The 23,796-nt window shown below is 37.8% G+C and overlaps 1 protein-coding gene across 1 annotated transcript in view; it reads right to left on the minus strand.

The window, feature by feature from the left end:
- The window catches only part of SLC12A9 (solute carrier family 12 member 9), a 196,311-nt gene that overhangs the window by 150,302 nt on the left and 22,213 nt on the right, over nt 1-23,796 (minus strand). Inside the window, exons 3-6 of the mRNA XM_053718368.1 lie at nt 11,039-11,173; nt 3,457-3,588; nt 3,070-3,363; nt 2,294-2,401 (exon numbers count right to left, since the gene is read on the minus strand). Of these exons, the coding sequence (XP_053574343.1) occupies nt 2,294-2,401; nt 3,070-3,363; nt 3,457-3,588; nt 11,039-11,173 (669 nt within the window). The remainder of the gene's footprint in view (nt 1-2,293; nt 2,402-3,069; nt 3,364-3,456; nt 3,589-11,038; nt 11,174-23,796) is intronic.

Below are 23,796 nucleotides of genomic sequence, written 5' to 3' on the forward strand. Positions count from 1 at the left end.
AGAGTCAGGGGGGAGTGAGATTGTGCCCAGCCAGTGTAAATAGTCAGAAAGAAACGGCTGAGAGAGGTGAGGGGATTTGTGACAGGCTTATCTATTATACAGACAGCCCCAGCATGGGGGCTGGCTGTAAAGGACACTAGATAGGGAGTGTAGAAAATCCTTGCTCTCAAGCTAGTGGAGATTACGTTCGTATTCTCATTCACTGAGAGGATTAGAAACTTTAAAATAATTTTTAGGAGAGTTAGCAGCAAAATTGCTAATACTTGTCAATTACAAACTTTATCTTCTTTTGGTGCTTAATTTAAATAGCCTATATTTTTTTGAGTGTATAATGGCCCTTTAAATACAGTTACCTGCAAGCAACGGTGCAATAACAAAGTGCATTTTCTTTTTTGCACATGTAATGTTAATTTAATAAATGCTGGTGGTATCATACTAATTTATATATTTTTTCGAGTATGGATTGTTAGGGGAAAAAACTAGAAACAACTTTAGATATATTAATTTTCTCTTTTTATTCTGGCTAATAAACCTTCAAATATTCCGGTCAGGAAGAGAGTCTGACTAGGACCGGCACATAACAGGTATAGCAGGGAAGAAAAATAAAAAGAAAGGGAAATAATTTAAACAGTACCACTTATTTATCCCTGTGAAATTGTGAAAAAATAAAGTTGTAATAATGGAAGGACAAAATAGAATACATGTCTTTCCAATCCATTTGAGAAAAATGTTTCTTGATGCTTATGAGACCGGGCACATTCCATTTAATAAATGATAGAATGGTCCTTTTCAAACTTTAGCCAATTAGTGCACTTTAAGGACTATTAAATACAGTACAACTGAATAACAACAAATGCATAATAAAAAGACAATGCAATAAGACTTAATGACCAGTAAATATAGTAGATTTGCATAACCAACAAATGCATGATGAATATACAATGCAATAGCACTTAGTCTGAACTTTAAATGAGTAGTGCTATTTAGTCTGACAAATTTTAAATTTAGTCATGTCTATTTCCACTCATACTGAATCATGTGAAAGCCATCAGCCAATCAAAAAAAAATAAAAAATTATTTATTCTGTGAATTCTTGCACATGTTCAGTAGGTGCTGATGGCTCAAAAAGTGTAAATATAAAAATACTGTGCACATTCTGTTAATGGAAGTAAATTGGAAAGTTGTTTTAAATTGCACGGTCTATCTGAAACATGAAAGTTTCATTTTGACTTTAGGGTCCTTTTAATCTGAATTTAAAATTAGTAATACATTTTGTTCTAACAAATTTAAGTTACTTCCATTTTATCTGTCCCCTGTACTATGCAACAGCTATCAGTCAATCACAAAATACTCCGGGCTCTTGAACATGCTCAGTAGGAACTGGTGCCTCAGAAAGTGTGCATATAAAATTATTGTGAACATTTTGATAACGAAAGTAAAATAAAGGTTTGGTTTTGTTTTTTTGTTAATTGCATTCTCCATTTGACTCATGAACATTCAATTTTGACTTTAGTGTCCCGTTGATACTGTTATTTTATAAATTAATAATCTTTTTAAATCGGATAAGGAACTTTTTTCTTACAGGTCACAGGCTACAGCGATTCCTCCAGTGGTGCAGGGCCGACTCAATACATTGCACTGCCTGTATACAAGAATACATGATTACCCCTCCAACTCTCCACCCACTACAATCTAAACCACACCACAGAGCCGAGCAAACTGACCTTGCATGGGAGTTAGGTTACTTATCTACAGAGGGATTTGGATACATCCAGTAACTGGCAAGTAGCAGATGAGATTCAATTTAGATTAATGGGCAGTTAGGTATGTTGGCAGAAAAAATAAACATGCAACTTACACTCTAAATGGAGTTGAAATGAGGATATCATTAAATGAGAAGGACCTGGGAGTTACTTTAGATAACTTTCTTTGCAACTGCTGACTGACATATCATATATTCTTGCCAAGACCAGTAAGGTACTATCATATATTAAAAAAGAAGAGTATAATTTCACATAATGAAAACATTATTGTGCCTCTTCATAAACCAATGATGACACCCCACCCAACATTCAAGAAAGACACTTTAAAACTGCAAAGGAAAGTGACAAAATTGATAAGGCAAATAAAATAGTTGAGCTATGAAGAATGGCTGGAAAGGTTGCAAAGCAATTTATACTCAGAAGGGATATGGTCACATTATACAAGAAAGAGAGAACAACAACAACATAGGAAGCTATATATATATATATATATAATATATGGAAGAGAAGTAGATAGAAACAGTGCTTACCAGACATGTTGCATCCTGCCATGATGCCAGTGCAGCCATTAAACATGACCGCAAATACAGTGGCAAAATTCATGAGGTTACCAGTTGTGTAATCCAGGGAGTAATCAGCTAACAAAATATGAAAAAGATTTGGTTAGCATCATATACAGAGAGAAAAGGAACAGACATGATACAAATAATATTGAATTAAAGGGACAGTTTGCTCAAAAATTTTCTCACCTTTAATTTGTTCCCAATGATCCACTTAACCTGCTGGAGTGTATTAAATTGTTTACAAGTAGCTCCTTTAACCTTATATTGGCATTTGAAATAGTTGATTTAGCATGTGGTATCCCCACCTATTCTGAAAGTTTGTGGCCGCAGGTCCAAGCTATAGATAAGCTTTGTGTAAACAGCCAGCAAAAGAAATTACACTCCCAGTGGGATATAGCAGAGATAAGGTAATATAATGTTGATTTTCCATTGTTCTCTCCAAGTACTGTTGATTGTTTTATGGACAGGTATAAGATAAATAAGCAGATATATGTACAATGTGATACAGTAATGAGATCTGATTATACCTACAAGCTCAACCCATTTTATTAGGTTGTGGCTTCAAAACACAAAATCAGAGCTTTAATATACACAAATAAACCTTAAAAAGCTAATTTTCATACATTTTTTTACTCTGCAGTTGGTAAAAAAAGCAATTGTAAACACATTGAAGGAAAAACTATTTTACAGTATACTGTCCCTTTAAAGGGAGATATGGGGTTGTGGAATCAGACATCACTCACCATGCAGGTTATCATGCAATGTGCTGCTGTTGATACCGGTATACTCTCCAATAAAGGTAACATTTCCCCCGTGTCGAATGATGACATGAAGTGGTCCAACAGCTAGAAAACTAATTAGGATGGACAAAAGGACCAAGAGAACCAGGAGAAAGATGAAGAAAGCTGCCTGGGAATAGATGGAAGCACCAACTAGGCAAACCGAAAGACATAGCAGAAGGACTATACTGGCATACAAATAGCTGTATCCATATCCTTGGGGGAGGGACCTCAGAGTATTTGTAGGGTCAGAGGAGTCTGGGGAAAGAGACAAAAATAAAAAGTGGAAAATAAAGTATAATTGGGGGGAGAGGGAAAGAGGTAGACAGATGAAAAACGAAATTGACTAACCTTTGCCAAATATATCCAGCACAGCCTCTACCAATCCCAAAACGTACACTCCGCATGCGCAGACGTTCGCCAAATAAAACATCAGACCAATACTGCCACCAAACTCAGGGCCCAAAGTACGTGAGATCATAACTGAGACATTGTCAAGAAGAAGCAACACTCGGTACAATATTGTAGTACTTTTGCCATGTAACTGATGTTTGCATATTCAAAACATATCTTCACTTTACTGGACCCAAGAATTAGGTTCCATTCAATTTATTCTCCCGAAAGACATTGATTTTTTTTTCTCTCTCTTTCGCTATGGGTCAAACATAGCACTTGGACCTTGCTAACTGTAAACACATATCTAATATACCAGCCAGAAGAGATGGGAATAATGACCAACAGTATCAAAAGTATAAAGATAGTCAGTGCCATCTGCTAAAGGGACAGTAAATATTTTAAGATTTAATCTAAAATATTTAATTATGAAAAAAAGCTTTGCAATATACTTGTATTTATTTTGCCTGTTTTTTCTTGCAATTTAAGTTTAAAAATAAACAGTTTTCCAAATCTGGGAATTGACAGCATATGGCAGACGTCACAAGCCTAAACCTGCACTTTATATTTGTATGTAACTGTCTTCACTGCAAAACAATGATGACTTTGCTAAATTAATGACTGCTGTCTCCCACTAGTTGTGTCCTCCAGTAATAAGTCATTCTCAAACTCACCCAGCATGTAATTACAAGGTGTCAAAAGAAAAGAACGGTCAAAATTGGAACTTGCATGGGTGCATTTAAATAGAAGCATTTTTGCAACAAAAATGCTTCTAGTAATAAATTATTACTGCAGCGGTCACTGCTGACTCTCTGAAAAGGTTTAGTGTTTGAATACTGGTACACGGGGCCCTCACAACATATGTGCGTATGCTGCTGGTAAACAATAATACATTTTACTAAAAACATTTTTGCTAATGGAAGTATATTGCAAAAATGCTTAGGTTTAAAAATTGAAATGCACATTTAAATTTTGACCTTTCTATACCTTTAACTGTCCCTTTAAAAAGGGACATTTAACACTAAATACTAGAAAGAATGATGCATTCAATAAAATATATTAGTCTGAGAATAACATGTAGATGTATTTTTTAAAGTAGCATTAGCGATTTAAATACTGACAAAATAAGCGTAAAGTTTTAGTGTCTATAAAACAATGGGGGCGGCCATGTTGTAACTTAGGTTACCTACTCTGCTGGGGCCAGTTATATACAGGTCACTAGAGTGTGCAGCCAATGACTGTGTAAAAATGAAATTTATGCTTACCTGATAAACTGATTTCTTCTACGATACGACGAGTCCACGGATTCATCCTTACTTGTGGGATATTATCCTCCAGCTAACAGGAAGTGGCAAAGAGTACCACAGCAGAGCTGTATATATAGCTCCTCCCTTCTCTCCACCCCCAGTCATTCCACCGAAGGTATAGGAAGAGAAAAGAAAAGCTAAAAGGTGCAGAGGTGACTGACGTTTTGAAAACAAAAATATCTGTCTAAAATGACAGGGAGGGCCGTGGACTCGTCTTATTGTAGAAGAAATCAATTTATCAGGTAAGCATAAATTTCCTTTTCTTCTACTAGATACGACAAGTCCACGGATTCATCCTTACTTGTGAGATACAATACCAAAGCAAGAGGACACGGATGAACGGGAGGGATAAGACAGATACCTAAACGGAAGGCACCACTGCTCGAAGAACTTTTCTCCCAAAAATAGCCTCAGAAGAAGCAAAAGTATCAAATTTGTAAAATTTGTAAAAGGTATGAAGGGAGGACCAAGTCACAGCCTTACAAATCTGTTCAACAGAAGCATCGTTTTTAAAAGCCCATGTGGAAGCCACCGATCTAGTAGAATGAGCCGTAATTTTTTCAGGAGGCTGCTGTCCAGCAGTCTTGTATGCTAAGCGGATGATGCTTTTCAGCCAAAAAGAAAGAGAGGTAGCTGTAGCTTTTTGACCCCTACGCTTTCCAGAATAAACAATGAATAGAGAAGATGTTTGACGGAAATCCTTGGTCGCTTGTAAGTAAAACTTCAAGGCACGAACCACGTCCAAGTTATGTAACAGACGTTCCTTCTTAGACGAATGATTAGGACACAAGGAAGGAACAATACAATATTAATATTCTTAATTGAAACAACCTTAGAAAGGAATGCAGGTTTTGTATGCAAAACCACCTTATCAGAATGGAATATGAGATAAGGCGAATCACATTGTAACGCAGAAAGCTCAGAAACACTTCGAGCAGAAGAGATAGCAACTAAGAACAAAACTTTCCAAGATAAAAGCTTAACATCCATGGAATGCATGGGTTCAAACGGAACCCCCCTTGAAGAACACTGAGAACTAAATTCAAACTACATTGCGGAGCAATAGGTTTAAACACAGGCTTGATTCTGATTAAAGCCTGACAAAAAGACTGAACGTCTGGGACATCCGCCAGTGTAATAAAATTGACAAAGCAGAAATTTGTCCCTTTAAGGAACTAGCTGATAATCCCTTCTCCAATCCTTCTTGGAGAAAGGATAAAATCCTAGGAATCCTAACCCTACTCCATGAGTAGCCCTTGGATTCGCACCAATAAAGATATTTACGCCATATCTTATGGTAAATTTTTCTAGTGACAGGCTTTCGAGCATGAATCAAAGTATCAATGACCGACTCAGAGAATCCCCGCTTAGATAAAATCAAGCGTTCAATCTTCAGGCAGTCAGCTGCAGAGAATTTAGATTCGGATGTTGGAACGGACCTTGGATGAGAAGGTCCTGTCTCAATGGCAGTTTCCACGGTGGCAGAGATGACATCTCAACTAGCTCTGCATACCAAGTCCTGCGTGGCCACGCAGGCGCTATCAGGATTACTGAAGCTCTCTCTTGTTTGATTCTTGCAATCAGACGAGGTAGGAGAGGAAATGGAGGAAACACATAAGCAAGGTTGAACGACCAAGGTACTGCTAGAGCATCTATCAGTACAGCTTGGGGATCCCTTGACCTGGACCCGTAACAAGGAAGTTTGGCATTCTGGCGAGATGCCATCAGATCCAATTCCGGTGTGCCCCATTGATGAATCAATGCCACAAACACCTCCGGATGGAGCTCCCACTCCCCCGGATGAAAAGTCTGACGACTTAGAAAATCCGCTTCCCAGTTCTCTACTCCTGGGATATATATAGATTGCTGATAGGTGGCAAGAGTGAGTCTCCGCCCATCGGATTATCTTTGAAACCTCTATCATCGCTAGAGAACTCTTTGTTCCCCCTTGATGATTGATATATGCTACAGTCATATTGTCTGACTGGAATCTTATGAATTTGGCCAAAGACAACTGAGGCCACGCCTGAAGCGCATTGAATATTGCTCTCAGTTCCAGAATATTGATAGGTAGAAGAGACTCCTCCTGAGTCCAAACACCCTGAGCCTTCAGAGAATTTCAGACTGCACCCCAGCCCAAAAGGCTGGCGTCCGTCGTCACTATAACCCATGCTGGTCTGCGGAAGCACAGACCCTGGGACAGATGATCCTGTGACAGCCACCAAAGAAGAGAGAGTCTGTGGTCTCTTGATCCAGATTTATCTGAGGAGATAAATTTGCGTAATCCCCATTTCACTGTCTGAGCATGCACAGCTGCAGTGGTCTGAGATGAAAGCGTGCAAACTGAATGATGTCCATTGCCGCTACCATTAATCCAATGACCTCCATACACTGAGCCACTGATGGCCGAAGAAGGGACTGAAGCGCTCGGCAAGTATTTAGAATCTTTGACTTTCTGACCTCCGTCAAATATTTTCATGTCTACCGAGTCTATCAGAGTTCCCAAGAACTCCAACCGTGAGTTCTTAGAAAAGATAACACGATGTCCGTGTGAGATTTGGTCAGATGGTAAGTTGACGCCTGAATCAAAATATCGTCCAGATAGGGCGCCACTGCTATGCCCCGCGGCCTTAGAACCGCCAGAAGGGACCCTAGCACCTTTGTGAAGATTCTGGGAGCTGTGGCCAATCCGAAAGGAAGCCACGAACTGAAAGTGTTTGTCCAGAAAGGCAAACCTGAGAAACTGATGTTGATCCTTGTGGATAGGAATGTAAAGATACGCATCCTTTAAGTCCACGGTGGTCATATATTGACCCTCCTGGATCATTGGCAAAATTGTTCGTATGGTCTCCATCTTGAACGATGGGACTCTGAGAAATTTGTTTAGACATTTGAGATCTAAAATCGGTCTGAAGGTTCCCTCTTTTTTGGGAACCACGAACAGATTTGAGTAAAACCCCAGTCCCTGTTCTAGTTTTGGAACTGGACAAATAACACCCATGGCATAGAGGTCTTTTACACAGCGTAAGAACGCCTCTCTTTTTATCTGGTATACAGACAAACGTGAAAGATGAAATCTCCCTCTTGGGAGAAAATCCTTGAATTCTAGTCGATACCGCTGGGTCACAATTTCTAATGCCCAGGGATCCTGAACATCCCTTGCCCAAGCCTGAGCGAAGAGAGAAAGTCTGCCCCCTACTAAATCCGGTCCCGGATCGGGGGCTGCCCCGTCATGATGTCTTGGTAGCAGCAGCGGGCTTCTTGGCCTGTTTACCTTTATTCCCGGTCTGGTTCGGTCTCCAGACTGACTTGGATTGAGCAAAATTCCCCTCCTGCTTTGTGGCGGAGGAGGAAGTAGAGGGTCCACCTTTAAAGTTTCGAAAGGAACGAAAATTATTTTGTTTAGCCCTCATCTTAACAGTCTTGTCCTGAGGCAGGGCATGACCTTTACCTCCAGTAATGTCGGAAATTATTTCCTTTAGTTCAGGCCTGAATAGCGTCTTACCTTTAAAAGGAATAGCTAAAATCTTAGATTTTGATGACACATCAGCAGACCAAGACTTAAGCCATAACGCTCTACGCGCTAAAATGGCAAAACCTGCATTTTTTGCTGCTAATTTAGCCATTTGAAAAGCGGCATCGGTAATAAAAGAATTAGCTAGCTTGAGAGCCTTAATTCTATCCAAAATATCATCTAATGGGGTCTCAACCTTAAGAGACTCCTCTAGAGCCTCGAACCAAAAAGCTGCTGCTTTAGTAACTGGAACAATGCACGCTATAGGTTGTAGAAGAAAACCCTGATGAATAAAAATTTCTTTAAAAGACCCTCTAATTTTTTATCCATAGGATCTTTGAAAGCACAATTGTCCTCAATAGGTATAGTTGTACGCTTAGCCAGAGTATAAACAGCTCCCTCCACCTTAGGGACCGTTTGCCAGGAATCCCGAATGGTGTCAGATATGGGAAACATTTTCTTAAAAGTAGGAGGGGCAGAGAACGGAATGCCTGGTCTATCCCTTTCCTTAGTAACAATGTCCGAAATTCTTTTAGGGACTGGAAAAACATTAGTGTAAGTAGGTACCTCTAGATATTTATCCATCTTACACAATTTCTCTGGTGGTATTACAATAGGGTCACAATCATCCAGAGTCGCTAAAACCTCCCGGAGTAACAGGCGGAGGTGTTCAAGCTTAAATTTAAAGGCTGTCACGTCCGAGTCTGTTTGAGGGAACACATTTCCTGAATCTGAAAGCTCTCCCTCAGACAGCAATTCCCCTACCCCCAACTCAGAACACTGAGGGTACATCGGAAATGGCCAATAAAGCATCAGAGGGCTCAGAATTTACCCTAATACCGGACCTACTGCGCTTACCCTGTAAACCTGGCAGTTAAGATAATACCTCTGTAAGGGTAGTAGACATAACTGCAGCCATATCATGCAGAGTAAAAGAATTAGACGCACTAGAAGTACTTGGCGTCGCTTGAGTGGGCGTTAAAGGTTGTGACACTTGGGGAGAATTGGATGGCATAACCTGATTCTCTTCAGACTGAGAATCATCCTTAGACATACTTTTATAACCTAAAATATGTTCTTTGCAATGTAAGGCCCTTTCAGTACATGAGGGACACAATGTAAGTGGGGGTTCCACAATGGCTTCTAAACACATAGAGCATTGACTTTCCTCAATGTCAGACATGTTGAACAGGCTAGTAATAACCACAAAAAGTCTTGAAAACACTTTATTTAATGAAAAAAAAAAACAATTTGAAAAACGGTACTGCGCCTTTAAGTAAAAAAGCGCACAATTTTTCCAAATCTGCTTTAAAATGTTATAACTCTCACAATTTTAGCATATATGTGTCTTATCTTGTAACCTAAGATTGCACCACAAGTAAGGGACAAATTAACTCTCTATGAGAAAAATGTTACCCAAAAACGTTATAAAAAAATAGATTAGCAAACCCCCTGCACCTCGCCACAGCTCTGCCCTCAGGGGTCTGAGAAATCACACTATAACTTTGTTAGGCTATGTCTTCAGTTTGGGCCCACCGGAGCTGGAGCCTGCTGCCTTCATATGAAAATCAACTGCGCATCTGAGGCGCGAAAATTTGGCCCCGCCCATCCTATGCGATGTCTCTCTGCCTAACAAAAACTGCAGTAAAGCGGTATAGGAACTAGCCATGTGGGTTTTTTGTATCCCCAAATAAAACATATAAGCCATGTGAAACCCTCCAGTACCATTGAACATAAAAAACGTTATGTTGCCAGTGTCAACCATGCTGCCATTCCTTTACTGCACTTTAGCCCATACACAATAATATACAGGTCCCAGTAATACCCCTTCATATATGTAGGATTACTGCTAACCCCTTCCCTCATGGGAACTATGTCAGCCAGTTCTGAAATACCACAGTCTCTCCAGAAATAAATGACTGAACATACCTAAATGCTTGTAGCATGAAAAACGTTCCCCACACTGAAGCTTCTCAAGTACTCCTCAGCCATTCTGTGGCAACTCCTCTGGATCTTAGTGACAACTGCTAAGATCATCAGCCTCCAGGCAGAAATCTTCTTCCATCTGCTGCCTGAGGAAAAATAGCACTCACCGGTACCATTTAAAATAAAAAAGTCTTGCTTGAAGAAAATAAAAACTATCATTTTCACACCTCTTTCACTTTACCTCTTCCTATTACTAGTATAGGCAAAGAGAATGACTGGGGGTGGAGAGAAGGGAGGAGCTATATATACAGCTCTGCTGTGGTGCTCTTTGCCACTTCCTGTTAGCAGGAGGATAATATCCCACAAGGATGAATCCGTGGACTCTTATCTAGTAGAAGAAATATAACAGTGTTCTGCACTCCATTTCTAACATGAACAGAAAAGCTCACAATTTCAGAATGGAATTACATGAAAATGGGACAAAATAAATAATGAACGTATATTGCAGACTTTTGTTTAGATATATGATTTCCCATTTTATATTACGAAAGTGTTTAGTGTCCCTTTAAGGAAGGCAAGGTTTGTTTAATATATAAGAAAATGCAGGACAATCTAAAATAAAAGAGGATACAATTTGAAAACACAAGGTTGCTGTTTTTTGGGGGTTTGCAAAAACAACAACAACAAAAAAAAAATGTAGTAACTGACAAAATGAAATACGGATTATGAGTAACTGGTATATCCCATGTCGGTCCAGTGTCTTTAATAACATGACACACAACATAAAGGATACAGTATGCACCACCTCCTTGGACAGCCCCATTGGTAGAGATAGCACAGACACTGAGCACAGTCAGCCAGATGATGGCATATGCTACGAACAGCATGAGCAGAGACTGCAGAAGGCCGGCATGTCCCACAACAAAACCTGGAGCAGACAACAGTACAAGAGAAATAGAAAGAGAGGAGACATAATATATTAGTTACATATTAAATAGCAGAATTACTACCTTCTGAACAAAAGGACACTGTACAGACAAAATGGCAGGTAAGAATTATGGCAAATCCCCAAACAACTGGTCACATTTATATCCTACAAAGTAAACCAGGACATAAAAACTGTAGGAATCGTGTATGCTTTGTGGATGTTGACTCATTTTAGCATCTAGGCCTAGTCCTTGCAATTGCTAAAAAGGAAGATAGGAAGAAAACCGGACACAATTAAGATATTTACTCAGAAAACAAACACAAAAACAGGATTCTTGAGCTAAAGCTGAAGAGTAAAAAACACACAAGTGATGCAAAAGGGATAGTAAACCCCAAACATTTCTTTTATGATTCAGATAGAATTAAATTGGAAAGTTGTTTAAAATTGTATGTTCTAGTATCAAATTTTCTTCATTCTCTTGTTATCCATTGCTGAAGGGACAGCAATGCACTACTGACAGGAAGCTGAAAATATCTATTTAGCCAATCACAAGAGACAAATATGTGCAGGCACCAATTAGCAGCAGCTCCAACTATTGTATGATATGTGCATATTCATTTTTTAACAAAGGATACTAAAAGAACAAAGCACATTCAAAAATAGAAGTGAATTTAAAAGTGTCTTAAAATGACATGCTCTATCTGAATCATGCAAGTTTAATTTGGACTTTCCTATCCCTTTAATTTTATTATTATTATTATCGGTTATTTGTAGAGCGCCAACAGATTCCGCAGCGCTATTAACAAAGGCGGAGTACAAAAAAAAAAAAAAAAAAAAAAAAAACAGGGCTTAATGGGACAGTAAATATGGAAAAAAAAAATGTGCAAAATCTTTTAATCATAAGGATAGCCGTACCTCGGAGCTGAAGTTTCCTGTCTAATCACAGCAAACCTGATCGCTCCATTCAACTTAAAGGAACATGAAACCCAAAATTTTTCTTTCACGATTCAGACAGAGGATACATTTTTGAACAACTTTCCTAATTACTTATACTATAAATTCTCTTTGTATCATTTGTTAAAGAAGGAGCAATGCACTACTGGGAACTAGCTAAACAAATTGGTAAATCATTGACAAGAGGCATATATGAGCATCCACCAATCAGCAACTAGCTCCCAGCTCCTGAGCCTACCAAGATATGCTTTTCAACAAATTATACCAAGAGAACCAAGCAAATGATATAATAGAGGTAAATGGGAAAACTGTTCAAAATTGCATGCTCTATATGAATCACGAAGGAAACATTTGCAGTTTAATGTCTCTTTAAGGCATTTTGTCCATGTTAAAATATTTTTCAAAAACGTTTCGTTCCTCTTGAAAACTAATTTTGATTTGTATTTCTCATGGGCTTGGCTTGTGCTTCTGTTTTCACATACACTTATTTCACATCTGAACAAATAAAAAAAACGTCCTTTTTTTTTCAACCAAAAGATACACATCACACAGAGAGAGCCCGGAGCAGCACAACCAAATAGGCGGACAGACAAGAAACACTGAATAAGCTGCAGGGACTTCTCTTTTTGACTTTTGTGCATATAGCTTTTATTTAGTAAGTGTATTTACTTATGTTTTATTATTAAAGTATGACGCCACTTTGAAACAAGGTCACACTTCTTTTATATCTTTACATACAATCCGTGAAAGAGATTTCTACAGGAGGACCACCACCAGCTGTTTTCTCTAGCAGACCCATCTTCTTTGTAAAGCTGATGTTTAGCAAACAACAAATCTAAATGTGTGCATAGAGAACACGAGATCACCTCCCTCCCCTACAAACAATTTGGTAAAAAGCTAGCTATACCTTATTACTTATGATCTGAGGCCTCTGTTATTCACATATCTCAGAGTGAGACATTCTAGTTCAACAACATTAATCTGAGTGTCACAACATATTGGTAAGAATGACTATAAGAGAAGGGATCTCAGACCCTTGGGATTCATGTGTCATCTATCCCAGTTTACTACATGAGCTCACATCTATTTGCACATCATTTCTTTCATGTAATTAGCAAGAGTCCATGAGCTAGTGACGTATGGGATATACATTCCTACCAGGAGGGGCAAAGTTTCCCAAACCTCAAAATGCCTATAAATACACCCCTCACCACACCCACAATTCAGTTTTACAAACTTTGCCTCCGATGGAGGTGGTGAAGTAAGTTTGTGCTAGATTCTACGTTGATATGCGCTCCGCAGCAAGTTGGAGCCCGGTTTTCCTCTCAGCGTGCAGTGAATGTCAGAGGGATGTGAAGAGAGTATTGCCTATTTGAATGCAGTGATCTCCTTCTACGGGGTCTATTTCATAGGTTCTCTGTTATCGGTCGTAGAGATTCATCTCTTACCTCCCTTTTCAGATCGACGATATACTCTTATATATACCATTACCTCTGCTGATTCTCGTTTCAGTACTGGTTTGGCTTTCTACAAACATGTAGATGAGTGTCCTGGGGTAAGTAAATCTTATTTTCTGTGACACTCTAAGCTATGGTTGGGCACTTTGTTTATAAAGTTCTAAATATATGTATTCAAACATTTATTTGCCTTGACTCAGAATGTTCAACTTTCCTTATTTTTCAGACAGTCAGTTTCATATTTGGGATAATGCATTTGAATTAATCATTTTTTTCTTACCTTCAAAAATTTGACTCTTTTTCCCTGTGGGCTGTTAGGCTCGCGGGGGCTGAAAATGCTTCATTTTATTGCGTCATTCTTGGCGCTGACTTTTTTGGCGCAAAAATTCGTTTCCGGCGTCATACGTGTCGCCGGAAGTTGCGTCATTTTTTTAAGTTATTTTGCGCCAAAGATGTCGGCGTTCCGGATGTGGCGTCATTTTGGCGCCAAAAGCATTTAGGCGCCAAATAATGTGGGCGTCTGATTTGGCGCTAAAAAATATGGGCGTCGCTTTTGTCTCCACATTATTTAAGTCTCATTTTTTATTGCTTCTGGTTGCTAGAAGCTTATTCTTTGGCATTCTTTCCCATTCCTGAAACTGTCATTTAAGGAATTTGATCAATTTTGCTTTATATGTTGTTTTTTCTCTTACATATTGCAAGATGTCTCACGTTGCATCTGAGTCAGAAGATACTACAGGAAAATCGCTGTCTAGTGCTGGACCTACCAAAGCTAAGTGTATCTGCTGTAAACTTTTGGTAGCTATTCCTCCGGCTGTTGTTTGTATTGATTGTCATGACAAACTTGTTAATGCAGATAATATTTCCTTTAGTAAAGTACCATTGCCTGTTGCAGTTCCCTCAACATCTAAGGTGCAGAATGTTCCTGATAACATAAGAGATTTTGTTTCTGAATCCATAAAGAAGGCTATGTCTGTTATTTCTCCTTCTAGTAAACGTAAAAAATCTTTTAAAACTTCTGTCCCTACAGATGAATTTTTAAATGAACATCATCATTCTGATTCTGATGACTCTTCTGGTTCAGAGGATTCTGTCTCAGAGATTGATGCTGATAAATCTTCATATTTATTTAAAATGGAATTTATTCGTTCTTTACTTAAAGAAGTACTAATTGCTTTAGAAATAGAGGATTCTGGTCCTCTTGATACTAATTCTAAACGTTTGGATAAGGTATTTATATCTCCTGTGGTTATTCCAGAAGTTTTTCCTGTTCCTTATGCTATTTCTGCAGTAATTTCCAATGAATGGGATAAATTGGGTAATTCATTTACTCCTTCTAAACCTTTTAAGCAATTATATCCTGTGCCGTCTGACAGATTAGAATTTTGGGACAAAATCCCTAAAGTTGATGGGGCTATTTCTACCCTTGCTAAACGTACTACTATTCCTACGTCAGATGGTACTTCGTTTAAGGATCCTTTAGATAGGAAAATTGAATCCTTTCTAAGAAAAGCTTATCTGTGTTCAGGTAATCTTCTTAGACCTGCTATATCTTTGGCTGATGTTGCTGCAGCTTCAACTTTTTGGTTGGAAACTTTAGCGCAACAAGTAACACATCATGATTCTCATGATATTATTTTTCTTCAGCATGCTAATAATTTTATCTGTGATGCCATTTTTGATATTATTAGAGTTGATGTCAGGTTTATGTCTCTAGCTATTTTAGCTAGAAGAGCTTTATGGCTTAAGACTTGGAATGCTGATATGGCTTCTAAATCTACTCTACTTTCTATTTCTTTCCAGGGTAACAAATTATTTGGTTCTCAGTTGGATTCTATTATTTCAACTGTTACTGGTGGGAAAGGAACTTTTTTACCACAGGATAAAAAATCTAAAGGTAAAAACAGGGCTAATAATCGTTTTCGTTCCTTTCGTTTCAACAAAGAACAAAAGCCTAATCCTTCATCCTCAGGAGCAGTTTCAGTTTGGAAACCATCTCCAGTCTGGAATAAATCCAAGCCAGCTAGAAAGGCAAAGCCTGCTTCTAAGTCCACATGAAGGTGCGGCCCTCATTCCAGCTCAGCTGGTAGGGGGCAGGTTACGTTTTTTCAAAGAAATTTGGATCAATTCTGTTCACAATCTTTGGATTCAGAACATTGTTTCAGAAGGGTACAGAATTGGTTTCAGGATGAGACCTCCTGCAAAGAGATTTTTTCTTTCCCGTGTCCCAGTAAATCCAGTAAAAGCTCAAGCATTTCTGAATTGTGTTTCAGATCTAGAGTTGACTGGAGTAATTATGCCAGTTCCAGTTCCGGAACAGGGGATGGGGTTTTATTCAAATCTCTTCATTGTACCAAAGAAGGAGAATTCCTTCAGACCAGTTCTGGATCTAAAAATATTGAATCGTTATGTAAGGATACCAACGTTCAAGATGGTAACTGTAAGGACTATCTTGCCTTTTGTTCAGCAAGGGAATTATATGTCCACAATAGATTTACAGGATGCATATCTGCATATTCCGATTCATCCAGATCATTATCAGTTCCTGAGATTCTCTTTTCTGGACAAGCATTACCAGTTTGTGGCTCTGCCGTTTGGCCTAGCTACAGCTCCAAGAATTTTTACAAAGGTTCTCGTGCCCTTCTATCTGTAATCAGAGAACAGGGTATTGTGGTATTTCCTTATTTGGACGATATCTTGGTACTTGCTCAGTCTTTACATTTAGCAGAATCTCATATGAATCGACTTGTGTTGTTTCTTCAAGATCATGGTTGGAGGATCAATTTACCAAAAAGTTAATTGATTCCTCAGACAAGGGTAACCTTTCTGGGTTTCCAGATGGATTCAGAGTCCATGACTCTGTCTTTAACAGACAAGAGACGTCTAAAACTGATTGCAGCTTGTCGAAACCTTCAGTCACAATCATTCCCTTCGGTAGCCTTATGCATGGAAATTCTAGGTCTTATGACTGCTGCATCGGACGCGATCCCCTTTGCTCGTTTTCACATGCGACCTCATCAGCTCTGTATGCTGAATCAATGGTGCAAGGATTACACAAAGATATCTCAATTAATATCTTTAAAACCGATTGTTCGACACTCTCTAACATGGTGGACAGATCACCATCGTTTAATTCAGGGGGCTTCTTTTGTGCTTCCGACCTGGACTGTAATTTCAACAGATGCAAGTCTCACAGGTTGGGGAGCTGTGTGGGGATCTCTGACGGCACAAGGAGTTTGGGAATCTCAGGAGGTGAGATTACCGATCAATATTTTGGAACTCCGTGCAATTTTCAGAGCTCTTCAGTTTTGGCCTCTTCTGAAGAGAGAATCGTTCATTTGTTTTCAGACAGACAATGTCACAACTGTGGCATACATCAATCATCAAGGAGGGACTCACAGTCCTCTGGCTATGAAAGAAGTATCTCGAATTTTGGTTTGGGCGGAATCCAGCTCCTGTCTAATCTCTGCGGTTCATATCCCAGGTATAGACAATTGGGAAGCGGATTATCTCAGTCACCAAACGTTACATCCAGGCGAATGGTCTCTTCACCCAGAGGTATTTCTTCAGATTGTTCAAATGTGGGAACTTCCAGAAATAGATCTGATGGCGTCCCATCTAAACAAGAAACTTCCCAGGTATCTGTCCAGATCCCGGGATCCTCAGGCGGAAGCAGTGGATGCATTATCACTTCCTTGGAAGTATCATCCTGCTTATATCTTTCCGCCTCTAGTTCTTCTTCCAAGAGTAATCTCCAAGATTCTGAAGGAATGCTCGTTTGTTCTGCTGGTAGCTCCGGCATGGCCTCACAGGTTTTGGTATGCGGATCTTGTCCGGATGGCCTCTTGCCATCCGTGGACTCTTCCGCTACGACCAGACCTTCTGTCGCAAGGTCCTTTTTTCCATCAGGATCTGAAATCCTTAAATTTAAAAGGTATGGAGATTGAACGCTTGATTCTTAGTCAAAGAGGTTTCTCTGACTCTGTGATTAATACTATGTTACAGGCTCGTAAATCTGTATCCAGAGAGATATATTATAGAGTCTGGAAGACATATTTCTTGGTGTCTTTCTCATCATTTTTCTTGGCATTCTTTTAGAATTCCAAGAATTTTACAGTTTCTTCAGGATGGTTTAGATAAAGGTTTGTCCGCAAGTTCCTTGAAAGGACAAATCTCTGCTCTTTCTGTTCTTTTTCACAGAAAGATTGCTAATCTTCCTGATATTCATTGTTTTGTACAAGCTTTGGTTCGTATAAAACCTGTCATTAAGTCAATTTCTCCTCCTTGGAGTTTGAATTTGGTTCTAGGGGCTCTTCAAGCTCCTCCGTTTGAACCTATGCATTCATTGGACATTAAATTACTTTCTTGGAAAGTTTTGTTCCTTTTGGCAATCTCTTCTGCCAGAAGAGTTTCTGAATTATCTGCTCTTTCTTGTGAGTCTCCTTTTCTGATTTTTCATCAGGATAAGGCAGTGTTGCGAACTTCTTTTGAATTTTTACCTAAAGTTGTGAATTCCAACAACATTAGTAGAGAAATTGTGGTTCCTTCATTATGTCCTAATCCTAAGAATTCTAAGGAGAAATCGTTACATTCTTTGGATGTTGTTAGAGCTTTGAAATATTATGTTGAAGCTACTAAGTCTTTCCGAAAGACTTCTAGTTTATTTGTTATCTTTTCCGGTTCTAGAAAAGGCCAGAAAGCTTCTGCCATTTCTTTGGCATCTTGGTTGAAATCTTTAATTCATCTTGCCTATGTTGAGTCGGGTAAAACTCCGCCTCAAAGGATTACAGCTCATTCTACTAGGTCAGTTTCTACTTCCTGGGCGTTTAGAAATGAAGCTTCGATTGATCAGATTTGCAAAGCAGCAACTTGGTCCTCTTTGCATACTTTTACTAAATTCTACCATTTTGATGTATTTTCTTCTTCTGAAGCAGTTTTTGGTAGAAAAGTACTTCAGGCAGCGGTTTCAGTTTGAATCTTCTGCTTATGTTTTTCATTAAACTTTATTTTGGGTGTGGATTATTTTCAGCAGGAATTGGCTGTCTTTATTTTTATCCCTCCCTCTCTAGTGACTCTTGCGTGGAAAGATCCACATCTTGGGTAATCATTATCCCATACGTCACTAGCTCATGGACTCTTGCTAATTACATGAAAGAAAACATAATTTATGTAAGAACTTACCTGATAAATTCATTTCTTTCATATTAGCAAGAGTCCATGAGGCCCACCCTTTTGTGGTGGTTATGATTTTTGTATAAAGCACAATTATTCCAATTCCTTATTTTATATGCTTTCGCACTTTTTTATCACCCCACTTCTTGGCTATTCGTTAAACTGAATTGTGGGTGTGGTGAGGGGTGTATTTATAGGCATTTTGAGGTTTGGGAAACTTTGCCCCTCCTGGTAGGAATGTATATCCCATACGTCACTAGCTCATGGACTCTTGCTAATATGAAAGAAATGAATTTATCAGGTAAGTTCTTACATAAATTATGTTTTTGTGTTTTTTGTTTCTCCATTAAAGGGATACTAAACACATTTTTTTTTTTAATGATTCAGCTAGAGCATGCTATTTTAAGCAACTTACTAATTTATTCCTATTATTTTTTTCTTTATTCTTTTGGAATAGCGCTGCGGAACCTGTTGGCACTCTACAAATACCTAATAATAATAATAATAAATTTGAAAAGCAAGAATGTAAGCTTAGGAGCCTGACCATTTTTTGTTCAGCACCTGGGTAGTGCTTGCTGATTGGTGGCTACATTTAGCCACCAATCAGCAAGCACTAGCCAGGTGCTGAATCAAAGATGGGCCGGCTCATTAGCACACATTCCTGCTTTTTCAAATAAAGATACCAAGAGAACAAAGAAAATTTGATAATAGGAATAAATTAGTAAGTTGCTTAAAATTGCATGCTCTAGCTGAATCGTGAAATCTGTCCCTTTAATCTCTATATTTACACAAAATCCTCATCTTATCTCTTTATACACAGCATTTATACCAATACTTAAAGGGATAGAAAGGTCAAAATTGAAATGTGCATAAATGCATTTCAATTTGAAAAAGAAGCATTTTTTGCAATACTCTTCCATTAACAAAAATGCTTTTAGTAAAATGTTATTAATGAAAAAAAAAACTAATAACTTTTACTAGAAGCATTTTTGCTAATGGATGTATATTGCAAAAATGCTTCTATTTTACATTGAAATGCACGAATGCCTATGTTAATTTTGATCTTTCTATACTTTTAGGGGACAGCAATGAAACATGAACAGGTTATCTCCCTGCCCCACCTCAGGTGTAGATTCTTCTAAATCGTATTGTTTACATAGCTTTTCTATAAACCACATTTAAATATTTAGTATAGGTGGGGATACAACAGATATTTGTAAACAACTAAATACACCTTAGCAGGCAAAATGAATAATTGTGAATAGCTTACAATGCTTACATTTCAGCTCTTTTATATGCATGGAAAAAGATTTTCGTACAATGCCCCTTTAAAGGGTGGCGAAAAAAAGTTTTGCTGAATGTTCAATTGATTATTTTTTTCAAGTTATTATGCATTCTCATTTTTTAAGTCATACTGTTTTACTAAACTCATAAAAAAGTGCTATTTCAGTCTTCTTGGAATGATAGGGCAAGCTATTTGACATAATATAATTAAAGGGACAGAAACCCAAGTAATACAGTACTGGGAACTAGCGGAAAGCTGAATGACAAGAGGTATATATGTGCGGCCACAAATCAGCAGCTTCTGGGCCTATCTAGGTATACTTGTCAACAAAGGGCACAAAGAGAACGGGGGCGCAATAGATAAAATAAATACATTGGAAGGTTATTTAAAATTACATGTTCTATCTGAATTATCAAAGAAAAGATGTGGGCTTTAAACTAGCTAGCTAGAACAGATTGGGTGAGATAATGACAGGAAGCACATATGTGCAAGGGAGCAATCAGCAGCTAGCTCCCAGTAGTGCATTACCACTACTGACCTACCTAGGTATACTCTTCAACAAAGCATACCAAGAAAATGAAGCAGATCACATACTACAGGCCAAGATACAAGCATCTGTATGGTTTTCAAGCAAAAATGTAATTTGCTTGATTTTTGCTACACACGCTCATGCACTTTCTTTCCGACTAAACATGAAACTATGCTGATGGCTTGAAGATTATTGATGTGAACAGTAAGCAAGTGCACCTGATAAGATGCATATATGTTTGAATCTATTTAATGGGTGCTCTCCCTAGAACTATATAGATGCAACACTTGATTGGCTGTAAGGACAAAGTATTAAACAAATTATGTAACATAACTAAAAAGCTCATGCAAAATGCATTTTACCAATTGTATGTGAAACAAACATGGAAAATCTAGTGTATTGTCCAGTATACACAATAAGACGTGGAAACTAAAAGCTACCAGGTATTGGTAAAAAAATATTTAAAGGATCATTTTATTTTAAAAGACTACATTTATCAGATTTACTTTGTTCTTTTGGTATCCTTTGTTGAAAAGTATAGGGTAGGCTCAAGCGCAACAATGCACTACTGGAAACTAGCTGGTGATTGGTGGCTACGCACATATGCATCTTGTTATTGGCTCACCACATTTTAAGCTAGCTCCCAAACATACAATTATATACAAGCAATAGTGCAATAATAAAATAACACATTATAGCATTTTCATTTTGCAAGTTTATGCTCCTTTAATAACTCAAAGTGCTTAGCTTATTTCAGGGTTCGTAGTTATTATCCATCCCAAAGTGTCCCAATACAGCCTGATCTGTGTATTCATTTAAAGGCTATGGAAACCTGAAATCAGAGATTATAGAACACCACTTCTAAAAACTTCTTAAAAGGAATATTTAGGCACTGGAAAAACTGTCTAATCATTAATATTTCTGTATACAACTAGTACATTGCTGCTCTGACTTTAACTATGTGTTTAACCCATTTGAATTTTATTATAGCATTATTGTTATTATATAACACGGAACATTACTTGCTTTTTGCACTTTTATATTCCTTTAATATTATAATAGTTAACAGTCTCTCTTAATTATGGAGCAGAGGGTTATAACAATCATATAAAACAGTTACCAGATTTACATTCTGAGTGCACAAAAGCAGGAAAATCTTGGCCCATTTAGTGTCTTTAAAATCTAGAAAAGAAGTCCGAGTTAAACTACTAAGTTTAAATGTGGAAAATGTATGACGTAAAAGAAGACAAAGTATTTTATTCAGTGAAGCGGATGAATAACCTTATTGTCTATGTTACCATACAATACAATAAAGCTTTATTACTATAACCAGGACACAGTTTTGACAAACGTGGTTTGTATGTATTATTTAAACTAAAGGTTAGTTATTTATCAATTTAAAATTATCATCATCCCCAAAATTATTACTGGATGATCCAAAGATAAATTACTTCCTGTATGCTTAGATTATCTGTCACCTACACAAAAATAGCATTCGGAAAAGTTTAAAAATAAATAAGATAAAGCACTATATGATACTAAAATAGAACAAGAACCATTAAAAAGGGTCAGTAAAGTAAAAACTAAACTTTCATGATGCAGATAGAGCATGCAAGTTTAAATAACTTTCTACTTTACTTCTATGATCTAATTTGCATTGTTCTCGTGGTATCCTTTGTGGAAAAGCATACCTAGGAAGGTTGGAGATGAACTACTTGGAGGGAGTCACTGATTGGTGGCTGCGCATATATGCCTCGTCATTGACTCACCTAATGCGTTAAAGGGACAGTCTAGGCCAAAATAAACTGTCATGATTCAGATAGAGCATGTAATTTTAAACAATTTTCCAATTTACTTTTATCACCAATTTTGCTTTGTTCTCTTGGTATTCTTAGTTGAAAGCTTAACCTAGGAGGTACATATGCTAATTTCTTAGACCTTGAAGCCCACCTCTTTCAGATTGCATTTTAACAGTTTTTCACAACTAGAGGGTGTTAGTTCACGTATTTCATATAGATAACACTGTGCTCGTGCACAAGAAGTTATCTGGGAGCAGACACTGATTGGCTAAACTGCAAGTCTGTCAAAAGAACTGAAAAAAGGTGCAGTTTGCAGAGGCTTGGATACAAGATAATCACAGAGGTTAAAAGTATATTATTATAAATGTGTTAGTTATGCAAAACTGGGAAATGGGTAATAAAGGGATTATCTATCTTTTAAAACAATAAAAATTCTGGTGTAGACTGTCCCTTTAAGTTACCTACCAGTAGTGCATTGTTGCTTCTTCAACAAAAGGATAGTAAGAGAATGCAGCAAATTTGATCATAGAAGTAAAAAAGGAAAGTTGTTTAAAATGGTATGCTCTATATGAATCATGAAAGAAAACATTTTGGGTTTCATATCCCATTTCTAAGGTTTCCTGAGGTTAAATTATAAGAGTTTTTTAAACAGGAAGCTTTAAAAATACAAATTACTCACTTTAAATCGACATGTTAATTATGATTAAAGGGATATGAAACCCAACATTTTTCTTTGATGATTCAGACAGAGCATCCAATTTTAAATTTACTTAGTTTATGAATCATTTCATTGTTCTTTTATTAAAAAGCAGGGATGTATGCTAAGGAGCATGAACGTGTCTTGAGCACTATAAGGCAGTAGTTTTGCAAGAATGTTATCCATTGGCAAGAGCACTAGATAACAGCACTATTTCCAGCCATGTAGCGTTTCAGATGCCTACCTAGATATCTCTTCACCACAGAAACCCATGGAAACTAAGCAAATGTAATAGAAGTAAATTCCTTATTTTGTGTAAAAAGGGTCTGCTCTGTCTGAATCAGAAAATACATTTTTGGGGGTTTCCTATCCCTTTAACAGTATTTTACTCTCAATAGGCCAATTTTACTATAGAGTAGTTGTGTTTAGAGAGAATGGCTAAACACTACCCAGCGCAACACATGTAGCGAAGCAATGACAGAACATTCCTTGTGCTACAAACACTCTGAAATTAGAAATCCACCTCAAAGTTAAAGGGACACTGAACCCATATTTTTTCTTTCGTGATTCAGATAGAACATGGAATTTTAAGCAACCTTCTAATTTACTCCTATTATCAAATTTTCGTCATTCTCTTGGTATCTTTATTTGAAATGCAAGACTAAGTTTAGATGCCGGCCCATTTTTGGTGAACAACCTGGGTTGTTCTTGCTGATTGGTGGATAAATTC

Source organism: Bombina bombina, chromosome 6 (assembly GCF_027579735.1).
Source record: "Bombina bombina isolate aBomBom1 chromosome 6, aBomBom1.pri, whole genome shotgun sequence".
In the NCBI taxonomy this organism is placed as follows: domain Eukaryota; kingdom Metazoa; phylum Chordata; class Amphibia; order Anura; family Bombinatoridae; genus Bombina; species Bombina bombina.